Source organism: Electrophorus electricus, chromosome 22, assembly GCF_041902795.1.
Source record: "Electrophorus electricus isolate QZ-2024a chromosome 22, ASM4190279v1, whole genome shotgun sequence".
In the NCBI taxonomy this organism is placed as follows: Eukaryota; Metazoa; Chordata; class Actinopteri; order Gymnotiformes; family Gymnotidae; genus Electrophorus; species Electrophorus electricus.
In genome coordinates, this window is record NC_137518.1 from 13,878,365 (window position 1) to 13,900,117 (window position 21,753).

Genomic DNA, 21,753 nt, shown 5'->3' on the forward strand with positions numbered 1-21,753 from the left:
TCATACAAAGAGGAATTTAATCGAGACATTTAAACAAAACCTGTCAGGCCTTAAGGGCAGCCAATCGACTGACAACAGCCTGCAGATACAGCCATTCTGTGCCAAACAGGCTTCAACATACAAAGACCTTACAGAGAAGGGCTTTTTTTTAAGCTATACAAGCTTCACTTTTCTACTTAGAAAAAATGCAATTAAAAACAACCTGTATATACACAAATACATATTTACATGTCTTTGTTTATTAAACGTTATTGAATGTATTCCTAAAATATTTTAACAGGAAGGGAGGATGTTGTGGTGACATGGTATGACATTGCCCCTCTAACGATATTTAACTGAAATTCTCAAGATCAAAGCCCTTGAATGTAATAAAAGGAAAAAAAAAAAAAAGCATAAAATATGCAGTAAACTGAGGGAAAAAGACTTCAAATTACACATGTAGAATACTTTCAAATCCATGCAAATCCATTTAGGAAAAAAAATCCTGTTATCAAAGGCTGTCAAACATTCTTGAATATGAAAGATGTCAAGACAACTAGGACGTGATCTCAGTATCCGTAGACTTGTCATTGTCTTTTGAGGTCTCTGGCTTCTCTTTTTTCTCCTCCTTCCTGTCTTTGCTCCTGCTCCTTTCTCTCCTCTCTCTGTCCTTCTCCCTCTCTCTGTCTCGGTCACGCTCTCTGTCCCGATCTCGTCTATCTCTGTCTTTCCCACGGTCTCGTTCCCGGCTTCTTGAGCGCTCTCGCCTTTTGTCTCTGTCTCGATCTCGGTCACGATCTCGCTCCCTTTCTCTGTTCTTTGCCCTGTCTCGGTCATGATCTTTCCTGTCCGATTCCCTCTCCCTGCCACGGTCTCTCTCTCGATCCCGGTCTCTCCTCTTGTCACCGTCTCCATCTCCTCGGTGTCTGTCAGTGTCTCTGCCTCTGCTGCGGTCTCTCTCCCTACTACGGTCTCTCTCTCGCTCTCTGTCCCTACTACGGTCTCTCTCTCTGTCCTTCTCCCTGCTGCGATCCCGATCTCTATCTCTGTCTCTGTCTCTGTCCCTGCTGCGGTCTCTCTCACGGTCTCTATCCCTGCTGCGGTCTCTCTCACGGTCTCTATCTCTGACCCGATCCCAGTCACGGTCTCTGTTCCAGCCCCATGGACGGCCTCCATGCGGCCCGTCCCGATCTCTGTCTCGCCTCTTGTCCTCTGACAAATCTCGCTGCCTTTCTTCAGATAGCCTTGAGGGGCCATCTCGATCACGTGGGCCACTATCAAACCTACTCGACCGCTCGTGAGGTTCAGATCCATCTTTAGTGGAGCTACTGCGCCTTCTCATTTCAGGGGAATGCCTTCTCCAGTGTTCATCCCGATGGGGTTCTGGGCTGTGCCCACCAATGCGGCCTGGTAGCGGAATGGGACCTTCAGGGGGCGTTGGCAACAGAGGGCCCCGTATAGGCCTTATGTCATTTGGATGGTCATCAAAGTGGTAGCGTGCCGACTGCCCACTTGCGTCATTATCAGAAAAGTGTCCTGGCAGAGGAGCTCTTGGCGCTCCAAACTGCTGTGGTGCGGGTCCTCTGTGCCTATCGAAATCTTGAGAGGCCCCTCCCCTCGGTTCCTCGAAGGATCCTCTATGCTGAGGAGATCCACGGAACTGGTTTGGAGGAGGGAACCTGTGCCCCGACACTTCTCCTGCAGATCCTCTTCGTCCTTCAAAATGGTTTGGTGGAGCTCCCCTGAAAGCAGGTGCATGTGAGGGCCCCTGATTGTCCCTGTACGTGTGAGGAGCTGGTTGGGTCTGGGGCTGTTCCATCCCTTGCTGGTAAGAATTTCCACTGTCATTATCATACTGATCACCAGGCCCTCTGGGGATGTTAGGTGGTGGTCCATGCTCACCAATGCTGTGAGAGGGAGGTGGGGCCCTGGGACCAGGGAAGTGAGATGGTGGTGGTGCTCTACTATCAAAATGGCCAGGAGGGGGACCTGTAAAAGGTGGAATAGGACCTCTTGGTCCGGTGAAGTTGAAAGGTGGTGGAGGCCCATTAAATCGCTGTCCATCAAAAGTAGGGGGTGGTGGGCCAGAAAGTGGAGGACCAGGTAGTGGACCCCGGGGTCCTATGTGCTGTGGGGGCATACTATTATTGAACAGTTGAGGTGGAGGTACTCTTTGACCTATCGGTGGGATTGGAGGTGGTGGTCCTCTAGGTGTAATAATTGGTGGAGGTGGTCCTCTCGAGGCATCAAACTGTGGACTGTTTGCCCACTGATTTTGATAAGGTGGATATGGACCAGGTGGTGGATACTCATTCTCTCTGTGTGGTGGAAGGGGACCCTGCATTGGTGGGGGCATTTGCATTGGAGGGGGACCCTGCATTGGAGGGTGACCTGACATTGGAGGTGGGATATGCATAGGTGGTGGAACAGCCATTGGTGGTGGACCAAGCATGGGTGGAGGTCCAACTGGAGGTGGAAAAGATATTGGAGGTGGTATATCTGGTGGGCCACGATATTCAGTTTGAGAATTTGATGCAGGTATGTGTGAAATATGAGAACTGTGTGAATCCATGTAGGATGAACTCACTTGAGTGACATCCTGTGACAGTCCAATAGATGTTAAAGGGGTGCTGATTGTTGAGATGTTGTAATATGTTGTTGGAGTAGCTTCTGCAGGCTCTTCAACAGAGGGGATGGGTTCTGATTTTAAAATGCTGGCAGAATTAGGCCAAATCTCTTCAAAACTTTTGCTTTCTAATTCAATGGGTGTATCTTTTTCTTTGGGCTTTCCTTTAGGGTCTGTATCTACATAGCTTTCTACTAATTCAGGGTCTATTGTCTCCCCTAAAAGTGGAATGGATACTTCTGTGCTTTCTGTGTCTAGAAAAGGTACCTCTTCATCTTTTGCTTTCTCTACTGACTTTGATGCCTCTGGTTGAGTAAAAGACGGAAGCAACGGTTGAGGGTCCATGCTGGCATCACTGTGTGTCAGTGAAGTATCTGTAGTTTCACTGGATTCTGCTGTAGTGTCCACAGTTGAAGTGTGCTGCATAGGAGCATCTGTGACTTTAGTTTGCTGAGTCGCTAATGTGTCTAAAATTGTAGCAAGCTCGAGTGGTGTTTTTTCTGTTATTGTAGTAGTAACAGTGGCAGCAGTAGTAGTGGCAGTAGTAGTACTAACAGCAGCAGATACAGCAAGGGACTCTTCCTTCTCTGCAGAATCAGTGGTTAACCTCCGACTGGCAGATGCCTGTCTCGGATCCCTACTCTGCCTTGGATCCCTTCTCTGATTAATAACTGGGGTAGCTGAGCTTTTGACAACTAACTCCTCCACTTTTTTACCAAGCTGAAGCAACTGACTGTTGGCTAGGAGAGATTTACTGGGCTGAGAAATTAACACATCAGGTAGCTGCTGGTGCTCTGGTTCCTCCTGCTCATCTAGTTGTTTCTTAGAACCTGGTTCAACCTTAACCGCCTCAAAAATTGAGTCATCTTCAGGGTCATAAGCAACATCATCCACCGCACTAGACATGATGACATCAGTTTGTTTCATGGTTGCAGGTACCATGGGATCACTGTTTTTTTCTGTACTGTAGGCAACACTGGGATCATATTCCTCCTCAGGGTCATAGGGTCTATCATCCTCTTCATCTACTTTTCTACCTTTTGTAATGCCAAACTGCTGTACTATTGGATCCAACAGAGGAACAGAAACATCTGCTGAGCTCTGTTCTGAAGGTGACTGAGAAGCTTCAGAATCTTGCTTCTTCTTACCAAACAGGGTCTTCAGTATAGTCTGAAGAGGAGTGGCAGATGGGCCAAGTACTGCTGGGGTGGTAGCAGATGGAGAATTACTGCCTGTGCTGTTTGTGACACCAGGAGCCTTGACAGAAGACAAGATGGAAAGCACAGATGATGTTGCAAGGGGACCTAATGAAGACTCCGAGCTGCTGATAGGAGGAGGAGTTCCTGGAGGAGTTGTGCTCATTGACTCCAAACTGGTTCGCATAGCTTTCTCAGTTTTACTAAGAACGATTGGTTTTGGGAGTCCAGTCTCCTCATCTCGTTGGGTTTTGGACCGTTTTTCCTCACTCTCCAAAGGTGCTCCAGGACGTTTCTTGTCTTTCTGACAGATGAGCAGGCCAAGGAGGAGATTGGGACGAGCTGGCTCTAGCCCTGCCAAGAAAACAAAATAAATGTCTATACACATGCTAATAAGTGATCATCACTGCCAACTGACACTATAGAATTTTATGCAAGCCTACAGAGTTCAACATGTAACAGGTACCTCATGAAATGAGAGTTTGTTCCAATTAACACACATCTAGTCACATTACCAAAGAGTAGAATGTAGTGCCTATATGCAAATATTTTGTATCATTCATTTTGGGGTACTGCTCAAAACATGTCATGTTGGCAACACTCATTTAATAAGTTAAGACATATCTATAGTATTACCATGAAGACACATTTGATGGCGCAGAAAAAACAACTGATATGTAAGCATATATGCACAAATTATGAGTAATCTTCATACCACTTATATTTTCTCTTCTTTTCAAATACTCAGTTCCTCCTCAAACACTGCCTAATTAGAGAATAGAAAGTGACATTTAAGATTGGATGCCACTTTGCTATGTCTACAGTCTATAAGTATAGAACATAAGGTCGATTGCTCAGAAAAAGGCAGAACTGTAGGATTAATAGGCAAATGTTGCAGGACCGAGCATGTGATGATATGAGATTGGTTCCTCTCTCATATGCTGCTCCATTCTTCCTCACAACAGTCCAGCAGACGACTTACCAATCACCATGATCTTAGTCATCACCAACGCAATGCAGACCATCAGGATTAAAGTTCTGTTTATCCAAGTGAGCCTCTTACCTGTACTCTACACAATGACCTGTAGCTTCACAGAAGCATTTTACAGTTGGAATTACATCATTTCTGATTAATCATTATTTATTACAATGGCAAAGAAACCTAAGAAACAAGGCTGAGACAGATCTAGGGCCGCACCAAATTTGGAGGCAGTGTGTTTTATTAGAAACACAAATTACATGATACAAATTACAGACAAGAAACAGCACAACCCAAGAGGAAATGTGCAAATGAACAATCATGTACATCTGAGAACACATGCAAAGTACTTAAAAACAAAACAACCAAAAACACTTTTTCATGGAACAAACTCTCATTTCACTCAGGTCACTATTAAAGGGGATTGTATCCATACTTACCTGAAACTGAAGGTAGTAAATTATATACTCTGTGCAACTAGGTAACTAGGCTAATACACAATTAAATGTGTATTTCCAGCATCTTATTCCTTACATCTCCTTGTGTGATCTTACCTGGCCCATCAAAGGGTAAGAGTTTAGCAGGAAGTGGGTCCTTAGAGCTCAGTGGGATGAGGTAGAGGTCCTTGATGCGTTTGTTGCTGTTGGCCACCACACCAAACCGCTTGCGACTGCTGAAATAAGAAAACAGGGACACATAGGCGACTTCCTCCTCCTCGGTTGCTGGATGGAAACGAATAAGACACAGCTCCTAGAAAACAAATAAGGGAAAAGACACAGGCTGTTTATAGGCAATTTTGCATCAGTATTTGTCTAGGCTATACTATTTACATAAAAAATAGCAATTTAAGTCATTGCATTGGTTTCTCATACTTTCGATAGTGAAGTCTTTAATTTGCCTACGTAGTCCCAAACTGTGTGAGGTGATATTCTACCCCCAATGTGAATGGTATCGGGCAAGTCCTGCAAAAAAAAGAAAGAAAGAAATGGCAGCCTTAGCATTTAGTTTAACATAAATCCACCACACTTGGTGACTTCACCTTCTGCACATACCACAGTAGCACTTAGAGATGATAAAAGACTGTGACAAATGCTGGCAAACAGTAAGAAGAACAAGGCAAGAACAAACCTCCTTGAGATGCTCAAAGGATCCTGAGACCAGGTAAGCCTTTGTGACAAACTTGGCAACAGTGTGCATGTTGACAAAGCCCTTCCACATCATTTCCTGTCCTGACAGGAACAGGGCCGTCTCTCCTTCAGGAGTGGGGTCAGGCATGCTGAAGAGACAGACAGTCAGCAGTGATGCACGTCAGCTGCTTTCTTAGCTGATAGGCCAAAAATTGAATGAGATGTGCCTGTGTGATTACGTCCAGGTCATCTCTAATTTTATTTAAATGTCATTTCACTCACAAACACAAATAAATTAATTTCTGGAAAACTGCATTCAGTCATCACAGTACATGCTTCCTTCTGGTGCACTTGAATGAATCTTTCACAGTGGTTGAGTTTACTTGTCTGTGAAATTTTTTTTATATTCAGAAAATATGTGCATGGCCACAGGTTGACAGAATTGCTTAGGAATCTTTAGCACTGAATACATTTCTATCTTAAAACAGATTTTAACATGAAAAAGCCATCTTAGAAGGTACTAGCAAAGGCACGACTCAAGCAAAACACCATACCTGGACGTGCCGGCACCGTAGTGCCGCGTGTCTGGTTTTTGCGTCACGGCTCTGGGTAGAGATCCTGGCACTGGAGGTGGCATGGCCAGTGGACCCTTCACCTCCGCCACGGGGGGTTCGGTGGCCACGGGGGAACCAGCAGGCATGCAGACCACTGGACCAGCGGGCACGCCGACATCGGGACCAGTCTGCAAGAGGGGCACAGAGGTGCGGTGGCTGGCAGTCCTCGGGTCCCGTCGGGTTATAGTGACGGAGGAGACTGCAGGAATGGCTGCAGGGGCCTGAGCCACAGGCAGCACGCTGCCTGGCTCTTCCCTGGCACTCGGCGGGTAAGGCACAGGTGTCTCAGCGCAAGCAGCTGAGGGCACGTCTGCTGCAGGCACCTTGGAAGGCCGCTGCTCTATTTTGGGCTTTTCTGAAAAGTCTTGCTTTTTTGGAACAGACATTTTGGGCTTTTTGGACACTGGTTCATCTTCAGCCGACCTCTGACCTGAAAGGAGCAGGAGGCATCGTCAGCAGAGTACAGAAGAGCAGTGTGACTGACTGACATGTCATCTAGCTGTCTTCAAATAGGTCCTACCTGTGCAGATCTTGCAGTTCAGGTCAAACAGGTGAGCCCTGTGTTCCGCTGTAGTGTCTTTTAGCATGTTACTTAAGATGTCCGGTACAGTGTTGCTCTTCCCAGCTGAGCCAGAGCCCTGCGATGAAGTAAGAGGACGGAGCTCATGGTGATCCTAGGAGACAGACACACACAAGGTCACAAGAGGGCAAGGCTAGTGGTGATCTTAGGAGAGACAGACGTGGTCACGCTGCAAATTCAGTGGCCTTAGGTTGAAAAGGCTCACGTTCAAGGATTCCTAGACAACTTTTTTGTGCTCACATAAAAGCCAAAAAGCACAGGACAGTTGTTTAAAGATAAAATAAAATTATTGTAGAAGACTGTAAAGAGTCCATTTCTAAAGGTCTAAAAATAAAAAATGAGCCAGAAGTATTACCCTGTATAAATAAAACTTATTAAATGACATCAGTCGACATGAATCTGTAGGCAATTGCAGATGAAAGCATTTTGTAAAGACTGAAGATGAGAAACAGAACAAGGGAGACATTCTCAAAAGCACTTTATCAAGATGAGAGGGATTACTATAAAATGTAAAACAAGGAAATACTTTTAGGAAACTGCTTTTGACAACCAAAGCAAAAGGATAAGGAAGAAGCCAGACAAGGTCAAAAGAAAGAAAAAGTGAACAGAAGCCACCACTTACTGGTGCAGAAGCCAAGCGTGGAGACTGAGAAGTAGCAGGAATACATACATCTCCATCAGATGTGGAAGGAGCTTCTTCCATGTCCACATCAGGGGGAGGGCCCTCCTGCCTGGATCCAGCTTTGGGCTGCCCTGTCTGGGATCTTCCACTAGCATCCACACCCTTGGAAATATAATGAATCATGAGTGGTACTATTATACCAACAATGTGATTTTTCCTTTTACCCTCCGATGACCTTACAAAGTCTAAACAAGAGACTCTGCAGTACTTGATAACATGGGATGTTACCTCTGAAATATCTGCTTTCCTCCAATCAGAAATCTCTTTCGAGAGCAACTCTTCAGGGCTGAGCCTCACCAGTCGAAATGGACTGACTTCTGCTCCAATCACACGATAGAACAAGCCCTGTTCACACAGATCAAAAGGAAAAACACAGTTGCCAGATATACTTTCTGAAAGATATCAACAGCCCAAAATGTAACTAAAGAGTTGCACATTTAAACATGATTACACACACACACAGGATTGTTAACCAACCTTATTCTTAGGGTCTTTCAGGTTGAACATGAGGGATCTGTATTTGTTCTTGTATTTGCTGTCTGTGTTCATATAGAGGTTGAACATCTCCTTCTCAATGCTGACCGCCAGTTTGCTAACCTCACTCTCAGACATGGAGAGATCATCACTGTCGCTCACCCTAAGATGCAATACCTAAGCATTAGTAATGAAACTAAGAGCTATATAAAAAAAAATCATATACAATTTTCATGTAGCAAACCCTATTAGTATTAACTCACTTTTTTACACTTCCAGTCTTCCTAAATATAGTGATTACAGACTATTACAAATTGTTTTGACAAATGCGACTACGTAGACATTTCATTACTTCCATAACATTTTGGAATGATTAACAATACCTAATTTCTGAAATGAATGAAAATACCATTTAAAGTTGTTTTTCACCTTTTGAAGAGAATGTCAGTGAGCGAGCGGCGAATATTAGATCTCATCTGGTTGTTGGGAGGTGGCTGAGGAGGGGGAACAGGGGCTTGTTGTGCTGGCTTGGAGCTGGTGGGCTGGGGCGTAGACGGTGTAGCCAAGGGCGTGGTTCGGGACGCAGGAAAGGGGCCGGAGGCTGCAGGCTCCTTCGGCCCAGCCTGGGGCTGCTTTTTGGGGATGGTAAAAGTGCTCTTGCCCACGCTCAAAGCTCCAGTGGCATGGAGCCGAGATCCAGGAGGTCCAGAGGAGGAGAAGATAGGGATAGGGGGAGGGGGAGGTCCTGGTTTCTTGGATTTAAGAGTTTTGCTCTGTGGCGGGGGTGGCTTTTTCAAGTCTTTGGCATTAGTGCTGGTGTTACCCACTTTGCCCTTGGGTGTGGGGGCAGGAGCTGACTTGGAAGCCTTTAAAGCCAGGGGCTTCTTGCTCCCTTTGGGGGATGCTACTGTTGTGGCTAGGGGCTTCTTCTCTATAGGAGTTGGATCTTTCTTCTCTGGCTCTGCTTGGTCCTTCTGTTCATCATCCTTCTCTTTCTCCTTCTGGGTAGCTGATAGAGACAAAAGCAAAGATAAATATGAAAAAAAGTATTATAAAACTGTAAATACTAACATAGAAAACAGCACATCATACATAAGAAAACTTAAGGATCTGTCCAGTTGTCACCACCACACAATAATTAACCTTTATGAATGTATAACTGTTCGTGTGAATAATTGTGCCTTGCCATGATTCTGTATTCACTACCTAATAATTCAGAGAAAGAACAAGATAAAGGACTATGTTAGAAAAACTGTAAGTGAACAAAAAAACATTAATTGGGGGGAGGGGGGCGCCTTTATTTTTGGGAACCAACTGGCACACAAAAACCTTAATGAGAAAACTATGACAAATACACATTTCAGAACGTGTTTTGATAACGGCACCATTCAAACTGATTGCAGGAGTCAGAGGAAGATTATTAAACACAGGAAACTACAAAATAATTTGATGGATCAGTTACTGTGACACCACCACTCATTATTACCTTCAAGGTGTGGAGATGTTCCATAATATACATCTGTCAGTAACATGCAGTAAGAAAATACTGGAGTAAGGCCTTTTGCAAATCACACAAAAATACCTTCTTCAATTTCTACTTAAAAAAAACTAATGTGATTCTTATAGTCACAATAGAGAGATCCATTACACCCTACATGAACATTTTTTGAAAGTTCATAGTGTAGACATGAATTCTCAAAAACTTGCAGTTCCAAGCTCAAAGAAATAAATTACTATGAATACAAGATGCCCATGAATGAGATGATCAACAACCACAAGTCTTAGTGGTACACAGCACGTCACTACATAAAAGACCTGCCTACCTAGAAAACATGTTTGCATATACCCAAGCCACCCAAAGGTTAACATAGGTAAAACAACAATCAGTTTTGCTACTACCCTCCTGTTATTAGCAGTAAATGCCTGTTGATCCGTTGCCATCTTATTGTGAAGTGGTACCATAGCAGTTTTATTCACAGTGCAGAAAAATACACAGGACAGTCATCCTATGGGTTCATCATTGTGAAAATGCCTTGATCAAACTATTTTCATCTTTGATGCCCAAAATGAATTCAGGCACATCATCTTAACCCGTTATTAAAAGAAATGTGCCAAAATAAGGTAATCAGAATTATTTAATTCAGGTTTATTATAAACCAGAATTGTTTATTCTCAGCAAAGCTTCCTTCACTGGACACAAGCATTCTTCTTCTCATCATAAATGCATGACATTTAGAACTCATCAGTTAGTATGCCAACTTCATATCCTTATTCAACATTCCAGTTTCACTAGACAACTTCCCATTTAATAACGCAGAAAAAAAATCAATTATTTAACAAGGTGTACTTTGCTTATAATCATAATGCCAGCTTTACTATTAGCCAGCATTTTCATCTTTTTCAGATTGTAAAGCAAAGAAATAGAAGCATGTGAGACCACCTACAGACTGAATGATTTCATATGCTCAGCTCAAGGTTTTCTGTGTGCTGCAGTACTAAGGACAGTGGATTCTGTTTCTGGATGCTGCCTGGTAGACTGCAGATCTCCAGTGTGCAGGTGAAGTCTTCGCCACGTCAGGCCTTTTCTCTGGACCCCCATGAGGCATCTTCCCCCTCTTTGGTCATCAAGCAAATGCAGTTCTGACTGCAATTATCTGTGGTGATCAGCTGCTCGCAGGCAAAAGCCATAAAGAGACAGAGGCCATGATATCCGACGCACTCCACAAAAAGACTTCTCTCAAAATTGAAGCACGCGGCATCAGAGTAATATCTGTAATATCACTTTATTTTGAAGTCACTTTTCTCCAAAATGGCTTTCATAAATGCAGGGCATGCAAGTCATAGGAATATGATATGCAAAACTGTCCGTTAGTCATGGTGTTAAGAGTAAAAAAAGAAAAAAAGGAAGAAAAAAAAAAGGTGCAGCACACACAGAAAATGTCCGTGCCAGACACCATGTGATCAGATGCTGCTCTATTCTTAGAGAGGGGCGGGGCAGGAGGAAAAAGACTCGGAGACCTACCTGTTCAGGTGAGTGGTCAGCACCTCTGTTCTTATGAAGATACTATTCCCAGATCAGAGCAGAAGATAATGTTGATAACGTCAACGTTCATGCCCACACAACACTCAATTTCTTACTCTCACACTATACAGACCCCTGGCAGAAAGTGTAATACACATCATGGCAAGGCACTTCACTCCAGATAGGATGGTTTCTGGTATTTAAGACTAAGAAGTGTCTTTAAATCTCTCAGGGTGGTTTTCTCAGCACCAATTCAGCCTAGGTGTGGACCAATTCACACATGGTGAATACCACTGAATTCCAGTCTAGGCTGGGGCTTCACCAGTGCCCAGAAATTCCACCCTGCACTTGTGCATTCAATAGCCTATAAATAATTTTATTTCTCCCTGGTGACGACACATTACACATTCAGAGCCACCAATACTTACCATTTCAGTTATACACATACTCACCTGTTGAGGAATACCATACACATTAAAACGGGTACTTCTGAACGCAATAGTGAAATATGGTACAATCTGCTAACTTGAACTGCTATTAAAATTAGTGAGATGTTTCAACTGGATCACCAAATTAAAAACTCCCAGCACAACATGCCTGTGTCTTGCAGGACCAAGCTTTCCAGATCTTTCCAGCAATTTCCTGATGGTATTTGATCTCTTTACAGTATTAACAGAGCCTGCTGGTCTGAGTTAAAACCTCACGACCTTATGGACAGCAACACAAATCACATTGCTTATTAGCAGTTCTACACCTCAAAGCAAGGCAAGACAGATCATTAAAGGGTGGAAAACCTTCAAGGAGATACATACACGCTTTGTTTAACACAGATGGTGATATGGGTGTAGTCTTTTCTGGCGTTACTGCAATGTAATTATGGTCGCTGGACCAGGACGACATGGCTGGGGGTGGTGGATGCTCCTCGGCTAGTTTATCTTCATCATCCTCATCCTCCTCGTCTTCGCGGTTCTCTGACTCCGATGACGACTCTTCTGCTTTGCTGGGGGACTCCGCGGACCTCCGGCTGCTTCTACGCTCAGCGCCTGGACTCCTCTGAAGAAACAAACATTCAAGCGTTAAAAACAAGAACTCAAAATCACTCTTTCAACATGTGCTTATTCCACTTAAGGAGGGTGGCAGTCAAACTGTTATGGTACCTGCACCCATCAGCCACACTGGGAAATCACTGTTTACTGTGCATACATACATAGCTCATTAATGCCTTATTGTAGGCGAGGGCAATATGAGAATTGTAATGAATTATCACTAAATGCTTTTGTTAGATGCATCATGGGCATCCTCCAGAAACAATGACCAAGTGCATTTTTCATTAAAAACTAATACAGATCAAATTAAAACTGTGCAGTAGCTAGTAGCTGATATTAGGTCTATATTTTATGAAGTTTGATTTTCCCTCCCATTCCTTCATGAATAGCATTTTTTGTAAATATAAGAATAAACATTAAACGTAACATTACTGCACTGCTGTTTTCCTGGAACAGTGTGTCCCATTTATTAACAGAGAAGTTATTTATTCCCAAAATTCAGGGAAAACTAAACATCAGTGATACTATTATGCATCGCAAAAATGTGCAAGTATCAGGATATGATGCCAGATTCTGTCATCCTACTTTCCTGATTAAAGCCTTATGGCCTTTCCAAAAACGGTCGACAACGGCTCCAGCCTCGTATACCTTGAGTGCGGATTTGCTGGCAGTCTTTTTCTGGACTTTGGGCTTTGCCTTCTCCTTGGGTTTGGTCTCCTTGCTGTCAGTCGTGATGGTCTTCATGGCAGCAGCTGCATGTCTGAGGATGCAGTCGTTGCCACAGTAGACGGAGTCAGGCAGAGCGTCCCTCTCGCAGCCGGGGCCAATACACTTGGGGAGAGACGACCCCTCCGCAGCTGCAGCTGTCGCCTGCTAAGAACTCACGGTGGTCAGACCCATCGAGCTTTACAAGTTTTAAAAGCCCCAACTAGGAGTTAACTGCAATTCGCTGTCTATGGTTTTTAGTACAATAACTGCTTTCAAAAGTATCCCACTTCATGGTAAAAAAACATACAAATAAAATGCTTCCGTCCTTCATCCTGGATCAGATTTAGCACCGTTTTGGCTACACTTGCTTAAAAAAGACACACCATTACTGAACACATCCTGAAGGTCATCACACAGCATTTAGTTTGTCATTCAAATTCTAGAAGGTGGTGCTACTAATAAACATGTCTTTGAACAAATGAACCTGTTAAATTCTCCAACTTTGTTTTCACTGTATGGAAGCTTGGTTTCATTTAATGGAAAACGGTGGGAATAAAAACCTAGCGACTTCATACGCTCTTCTAGGATCATGTGATGTTTTGGAAGCAAAGAAAAGCTTTAAATCCATTTTGCACCTATAGTGAATTTTTCAAACATCCATGAATACTTTCAGCATAGAGAAGCAATTAAACCAAGCAGTGCAATTAGAAAAGTTCACACATATTAAATTGATAGACACCTTTCTTCTAATCATTACATTTGTTATTTGCCCCTTTTTGGTTAATTATTTAGCATTTTATCAAAAAACAATTACTGTGCTTACATCAAAAACAATTTAGATTTTTATCACTCTTATGTGAATGATTACAAAGAAATTAGATATTCCTTCAGTATTCCAAGTCTTGGATCATCAACGATGCATGGAAATAATGAGAATTTCAGAACATTTGTGTTAAGAAAAACAAACAAAACAACCCCCCCCCCCCCATCAGGCTCATTAAAGAAGAGAGAACCTAATTTACGGCAGGTTTGCTGAAGGTTCAATCCGAGCACATTTTCAGTAAGAGTCTGCTTTATAGTACAGAATTCTAATTTTTAGAAGTTTGGAGCTCAATCATTTTCCCACTCTTTTTAAATTCTGCAAGTAAAATTTACTCTTTTAACACTTTAAGGACATGTGCATTTCTAAAACTTATAAAATACTATATTAGTTCCCTTTGAAAACATCAATCATATTATATACACCTAATAAAGAGTGTGGTAGTAATACACCAACAATCACAGATTAAGTATTCGTCCTAACCATTTTCTTTAAAATGAAGCAAACAACTACTTATGTTGTGACATTCACTATTAAAACTATTAACAACTAATGTATTATACCTTTGCAGGACTTTTAAATGAGACTTCAGGCACAGCGCACATATGACCCACGCAAGAAGCCGACTGATGCTCTAATCACACGGATACCGTACAAAAAAACCTACCGGCTGGAATATCTTTATTTTCTTTTTGCCGCTTGGGTTAGTGGCCTTCTCTATCCTTCCCTTGATGCCCAGCTCCTCCCCTGCCTTGTCTTCTGCAGCAGGAGCGGTCGCAGACGTGGCTGCGGGCGTGGCAGGCTGGCCGGCCGTTGCCGGGCTGGCGTCTGCCTTCCGAGCTGCAGGTGTGGGCCGCTTGCCGTTCTCAGACCCCGCTGAGGCGGAGGGCTTGGTGGTTTGCGCCTTCCTGCCTGTGCAGTTGGGACACACATAGTCCTCACTGTTACGCTCCATCAAGCGGCCGCGGGCCTCCGTGATGCCCACACAGTCGCCGTGGAACCACTCCTCACAACGGTCACAGCAGATCATGAACCTACAGCCAGGCAGAGGGAGTCAGTCAAACACCTTCATTCAGTTACCACAACAAATAAAGAGCTGTATCAGCACAGTGTTAAATGTAGGCTTCATGTCTAGCTCTCACCAAAGGAAATGTGAAAACAGATTGTTGCTTAGAATATGCCAAGGCATTTAATACAGCAGTTTAACTACAAAAAAGAAACCAAGTCATACTCCAACAGCCATGCCATTCTCTCGCAAGGTTTGCGTGTGAATTAGCAAGTATTAAGACATTGCCATACTCACTACTGTAAAATATCTGAAGGGCACAAAAGTCATTTGTGCTACTCCATACAAGCCACTTACCGTTTGTTGTGCTTCTGTCTGCAGATGCAGTACAGTGCATTTGGGTCATAACCATCATTGTCAGACTCACTGGATGACGAAGACGACGACGAGTCGTCATCGTCATCCTCTTCCTCCTTGCGTGACTTCTGGAGCGCTTTAGGTTTGGCGTCCCTCTTGCCAAGGGCGGCATCCTTTCCAGCTGCTTTAGCAGGACTTCTGGAGTGCCGCTTGTTTGCAGGTTCCTCTGCCACCATCTCTTTGCCGTCCTTCTCACTCTTCTCTTCTTCATCTTCATGCTGCACAACATCCTGTTCTTGTTTTGGTTCTCTCCCAGGTTCCTCTGCTTTGCAATCCTCCGTGTCAACCATCATTGCTTCTTCTCGACTCTGCTTCACAGTATCTCCGCCAGCCTCCTCTTCGTTTTCAGAGCTGCAACCATCCTCGCTGACCGACCCGACGGCGCCTCCTTTGGGTCTGGCTCGCACCCTCCTGCGAGCCCTGCCCCTGGTCTTCCTCACCGGGGAAGCCGCCTTGCTCTCTGCCATTTTTACCTCCGCGTTTCCGTCAAAGCTGGCCTCTGAGGCTGTCTCGACGTCCGTCAGAGTCTGGGATGGAGGGTCACTACCCTCTAGCTGGGTGGGTGCGCTCCGCCTCCCTGCTCCTCTTCCTCGCTTCACTGTGACCAGGAACTCCTCGAGCTTGTCAGTGCGTTTGGCCTGCCGGCCACTTCGCCGCACGGGCGTGCTCCGACCCTCGGGGCTTTCTGCTGCAGTCTCCCCAGGCATGTCCCTCTTCGCAATGGTGGTCCGACGGAAGCCCCAGGTCTTCTTGAACTCACCCGAGGTCTTGGCAGGTTTCTCTGTGTCTTCCGCTTGGTCTTCTACTGTGTCTTCTTGGGCTGCGTCACCTTGGTCTTTGCCATCTTTTTCTTCTTCTGGAACTGCTGTGTGTTGGAAAAGGTTTGAGGACTTTGATTAGTAACATACAGGAAAGACCACATTTATTTTGTGGATTGTCAGGAACAATGTGAAATTCAAACAGTGCTTTGATTTGTAACAGACCAAATGGTAAAACTGGACAACATTGAGGAAAATCCAAAGAACCCAAGCAAAGAGCAGTTATTTAAGAATGATTCAAGATTATTTGATTCACTGCACCAAATTTAATGAACCCAATAAGAGAACTGATTCAAAATCCAGTGCATTTAGATCCAAGGTCAAGAACCAAGTCCATTCAGAACTTAGTTAAAAAAAGATTCACCAAGACGCCATGCCATAAATCAGTGGGCCAGGGCTAGGGTACCTTGTGAGCTGGTATCCAAAGGAGCCTGGCTTGACTCAGGCTCTGGGGCTTGAGTTAGCTCAGGGCTCACACTCTCCTCCATAGCAGATGGAGTCACTCACTACTTTTCAAACAGAATATCTACAGTTAAGAGAGAAGCAAAGCACATACAATGTATAGTTGAGCTTTTCCATCCCTCTCAAAAAAAAAAGTTTACAAGTATTTTACCACCTAGGCAATGGTGATGTAGGAAAATATTTATGTAGGAAAATATTGTAATATTGGAAAGCTTCATGTAGGAAAATATTGGAATTTTATTTACCTATTAAATTATAAGCATGAAATGCTTCTGGGGTCAATCTCACAATACAGCCAACAACTAATTAACATTCTTTAAACTTGAGATTTCACTGAAGAAGAAAAATGTGTGCTTTGGCCACTTGAGGATATGGTGCACAGTCTGCAAATACATTTTACCATGCTATGTGCAGGGTTTGACAAACTTCTGAAAGTTACATTCTCACGACATTTGTTTACAACTTTTTTTTTTTTTACCCTGCATCCAGAACACGCAAAACAGAAGAGCACATGTGAAAAGAAGCCATTATTAGATTCGATTCAACTTTGTGCATGTCCTTCTAATATCCTACAATGTGCAAGAAGCACCAAAAAAACTATGCAACACGTTTTACATTTTCTCGCTATTCAGCCATTTTATTAAAGTACTACATTTATTTTTCAGCCTCCTGAACTCTTGAATGAGGTGGGAATACACTAATTCTATAATACAAGAAAGTGAAACCAAGAAATTGTTTGTGTGTTTTAATTAATTAATTTTTAAACAATAAAGTCTTAACTTTTGACAGCTCCAAACACAGGTCTGGGGAATTACTGTTTCTCTGCATTTCTGAATTTCTATTACTCCAAGGTTATTAGACTAATTAGATAGGTTAAACAGATCACTTTGGGATCTGTCAAACAACTGGCCAATTTATCACTTATGAAGCTTCACAAGATATCAACATGATTTTAAAAAAATACGTTTAAAATTCTGCTTTCATATTAGACAATTCTAATGTACTTTTCCTTTAAACCACAGTAAAAAAAAAAGTGCTCTTGATGCCTGTTGTATATAATGCAAACCATTCTATTTCTAGAATGTGTTCGTCTTTTTTTCAATTGAAAAAAATACATGCCTTCATAAATACAAAATGAATCTAAGGCATGTTGCAAAATCTTCTGAGCTCACCTGAATTTGCTCTTAGAGAGTTATGATACAAATGTTCTTAGCAGAAATCTAACACTGCGATGCAACACATTGGCACCTCATCACAGAATGCACTTAAGAATCCAACCGTGTGCGAATTCCCAATACACTGCTATAGGCAGATGAACCAACACAAGGGCCTCAGAAGAACCAATGTTAACATTGTTCACATTACCGAACTACATCAGAAAGGAGTCTGTTCTTGTGACACACAAATGGAGGACCGCACCTGTTTGAGTGACTCAGGTTCTGCAGAACTGGATACAGTGCAGGATCACAGTGGCTCCTGATCCATACACATCACAATGAAAGCCTGAGAGAGAAAGATCAAACTTTGTCAGATTACAGAAAAACAGAGCTGCAGGACAATGTAGCTCCACAAGATTACCTGGTTTGTGTTTAAATGTCAGTCACATTGGTGGGAGGGGTAACTATCAAAGTACAACATTTATTCTGAACAATAAACAGTCAAACACCTGAAGCAAGCCATCTTGTTGAATATATCTTAGTTCCATCTCTGTGTGAACCCCCGATCTAAATGTTCAGATGCTTCAGAACATCTTTTTCATGCAAGGTTTTTCATCCACATGTGCTGCCCCGAAGCAATCAAATTCCACTAGAATAATTTTCCCCACTGAATAAAAGAATCATTACAGAATTTAAAGGCCAGAAGGCAAACTAAATTACAAAAATGTGTCAAAATTAGCACAGGCTTTTTGGTCCAGTCTGGATTATGACTAAAGCTAAAGATACCTTACACGGGAGCTCATACGTGCTATTAATACTGCATGTGTGTTCAAGATGCAATTATATGATTACTTTCATTCTCAGACAAGAATTTAAATACTGGCATTGGCTGAATGAAAAAAGAAAGAATAACCCAGTTCAGAAATGTTGAGGCCATACAACTACAACACCTTTCCATGTACAACATAACAGCATTTTAAACAGATGAGTAAATTATGATGGCCTACACCTTAAGAGAAATCACAAAGGAATACAGATTTTCTAAGAAGGAATACATTTTGTAATGTGTACAAAATGTGAAAAGTGCAATTGACAAAGGTGTTAAATAGAATAAAGCAAGCTGAGTCATGTCGTCTAATCAAGTACACGAAATCAAAATGTCTCTTGCGTTTTTTTTCAGGAAGCCTAAAATAAAACCGTCTCAATCTATGAATTACTGTAAATCGAACCATGTCCACACATTAAATCAAAATCGCAATAGAACAAGCCAAATTCGAAGAAAAAACGCTATGCCATTACAAAGGACCCGGACAAAAATTATGGAAAAACTTAAATCTGATCAACACCCATACTGTTCTGGTTATTGCCATTACATTTCGTTCGCACCATCATTTGAAATGTGGGTACTCAAACAATGATAAGATTTAATCGGAGAATGGTATTTCGAGGATTTTAAAACGATTTTGTTCTTGTATACAGTCAATCGCAGATATTTACATGCAAGCACAACCGTGGATCAAAATACTCTAAATAATATATTGGACGGGGTTATATAAACGCCATGCAAATACAAAGTTTACGGTAATTTTAATGTGGATTACAACCAAGCAAGTTACAGAGACGCCAAATGCAACAAAAATATGCAACTTGCAGACGATCGCGCAAACCTAATAAAATGAGACTTAACTGCCATTTGGATCGCAATTCGCCGGCTATGTCTGGGGGGGTCTACTACCCAACTATCTCTAAAAACACAATATTTGAAACACTTTAAATGCAAAGCCTAACCATTCGAACCCAAACAGGATTTTACACCGAATATATAGCTTAGCTAAATTCAAAAACAACTCAGCCAACCTAGAAACGTTTCCTTCATGGACAGCAGCTCTACGATAATCTAGCTAGCTAATAAAGCGAATAGGACTACGGCTAGCTAGCCAGCTAAATTACCATTTTCTTTCATATAATCACACGGCAGAACAAATGTGAATCATTTTAAAGTTAATCTCTCCGGTTTATGCACACCCGGATCGAGTAATGCGGTTCCAGATCTAGGTATCCTAGTTAGCTAACTAACGCTACTAGCTAGCTTATTAAAGGAAAAACCAGAGCTAACGCTAGCTAGTCTTTCTAGACTGCTGGAAAATGAACGGTGGTCGTTGTACTTACAGTGCGCCATGATACTGACGTCGGATGGGTAACCTTAACTACAACGTTTTCAGTTAGACACAAATAATAACCGATATAAACACGGCCGTTGTCGAAGCAAGGAACACGGCTAACCTAGCTAGCTACAAACGATCGAGCCCCGTCGGTTAAAGAAAGGATGCACGCGACACACAACCTCGCGCACACACCCCACGCTCTGTCCTCGCGATCTAACGAGCTAGCCAAGACGGCTAAACATACATTTGACGTCGCTAGCTAGTAGCTAACATAACATACGAAAACTATCTTATGCTTTCGCCTACGAGAACCACATCACATATTACGACACAAATGTAAAACGTTAGCTTTATAGATTGTCACGACAGCTAACGTTACATAAGGCGAATGTATTGCAAGCGGTTGCCTTGAGTCGTACGAATAAATGCAATGCTAGGCACATTAGCGTTAGCTAGCTAGCTAGCTAGCTTAAATCACCATAGTGATACAAAACGAAGGCCGACTTAAAGTCTGTTAACATGGTTTCTTTTCATGATTACCAAAGTTCATAGGAATGCAACACATAGCGAGCACGGCCACACTTGCGATTTAAAACGCAGTGGGGAAAATTCTCGAAGCCACGATTACTTCTTCTCTACAACTAGGAAGAATGTTTCGTCCATACTGATAACATGGTGGCCTTCGACCGTGGCGCCATTATTGGTAATTAGACTCAAATAGCTAACTAGAATGGTACGTATGACTTTGATGTTAGCCTGATATAATTAGTTTTGTCAAACACACAATAATAACCATGCATCTAGCTGTTGACAGACTATATTAGTAATACTCACTCATGAATGTGGTGGCTAGCTAAGTTTGCAACGCCGTCTCATCGCAACAACCTATCCTCCATTTTCTCTCCTTGCTGATGATACGAGTGGATTTAGAGTGCGCTGTTGCCAGGACTAGTAGAGGACGAACATGAGCCTGTGACATTGAGGATGTCGCCACAGCGCCACGGCTGGACAGGGGAGAAACCGTGACTGCAGCTGAGTCTAAGGCACAGAGGACCGCTTCCAGTTACGAGTTGTGACTTACGAGTGCTATAGAGTGCACTGTAGGGGTAGCTTGCCGTCTGAGCGCATACCGGTATATGAAGAACGACATTCTCACAACAGCTAACCTAGCTCTCTGCACTTCTCTACGGGGAGGAAATAAAAAAAACCGTCCCACAAACGTTTCATATCTACGAGAACGCACTCAGAGGGACCTGGGAGGCTCATAATGTAGTTGTTGAAAATGTGGGGAGGAATACTCAAAAAACCTTCCTTTACTTTCCCTCATTAGTCATATCCACTCTTTGTGTGTGTGTGTGTGTGTGTGTGTGTGTGTGTATATATATAGATATATCTATATCTATATCTATATCTATATATATATATATATAGAGAGAGAGAGAGAGAGAGAGAGAGAGAGAGAGAGAGAGAGAGAGAGAGAGAGAGAGAGAGATTCAAAATTGCATCAAAGTAAAGTTTCCAGAGAAACAGGACGTTTTGGACAGAGGTCCCTTATCAGCAGGCTTTCTTTCAAGCTTGGGTCCTTGCCTTCTATGGGAGCTTGAGGGTCCTACATAGTATCATAGCTGTTCCCAGGACTGCACTATTCTGGTTGGAGATCTGAAATGTTGCTCCTGGGATGTGTTGGAGCCATTTTCCCAGTTTGGGGGACACAGCCTCTAGTGCTTCACTTACCACAAGAACCACTGCTGCTTCCACATTCACCTTCCACATCTTTTCAAGCTCTTCCTACAGCCCTTGGTATTTCTCAAGTTTTTCATGTTCCTTGTTCCCGATGTTGCTATCACTTAGGAGTGAGATTGATGAATCTGAATG

At 42.9% G+C, this 21,753-nt stretch overlaps 1 protein-coding gene across 8 annotated transcripts; it reads right to left on the reverse strand.

Moving 5' to 3' along the window:
• Window positions 1-21,007, reverse strand: dido1 (death inducer-obliterator 1). Of its 8 annotated transcripts, none has more exons than XM_081705206.1 (17): window positions 20,713-21,007; window positions 17,976-18,059; window positions 16,501-16,600; window positions 15,217-16,138; window positions 14,521-14,887; window positions 12,974-13,198; window positions 12,092-12,332; window positions 8,687-9,266; window positions 8,261-8,420; window positions 8,012-8,128; window positions 7,724-7,885; window positions 7,042-7,195; window positions 6,462-6,951; window positions 5,909-6,056; window positions 5,653-5,742; window positions 5,335-5,530; window positions 1-4,155 (listed from the first exon to the last, which is right to left on the reverse strand). In XM_081705206.1, the coding sequence occupies exons 3-17, from the start codon at window positions 16,580-16,582 to the stop codon at window positions 536-538; spliced, it is 7,554 nt and encodes a 2,517-aa protein (XP_081561332.1). In that variant the 5' UTR covers window positions 16,583-16,600; window positions 17,976-18,059; window positions 20,713-21,007; the 3' UTR covers window positions 1-535. The 8 variants fall into 8 exon arrangements, with proteins under 8 accessions (XP_081561332.1, XP_081561331.1, XP_026879121.2 ...); XM_081705205.1 differs by having other exon boundaries at window positions 15,217-16,141; XM_027023320.3 differs by having other exon boundaries at window positions 16,501-16,620.
• Window positions 21,008-21,753: the final 746 nt, after the last annotated feature.

Excerpts from the sequence above, each read along its gene's own strand:
- dido1 (XM_081705205.1), bottom strand. The coding sequence starts at position 16,582 with ATGGAGGAGAGTGTGAGCCCTGAGCTAACTCAAGCCCCAGAGCCTGAG. Across the intron at positions 13,199-14,520 it reads AAATAAAGATATTCCAGCCG|CAGGCGACAGCTGCAGCTGC; the intron begins GTAGGTTTTTTT and ends GTGAGTTCTTAG. Across the intron at positions 8,129-8,260 it reads TGAAAGACCCTAAGAATAAG|GGCTTGTTCTATCGTGTGAT; the intron begins GTTGGTTAACAA and ends CTGTGTGAACAG.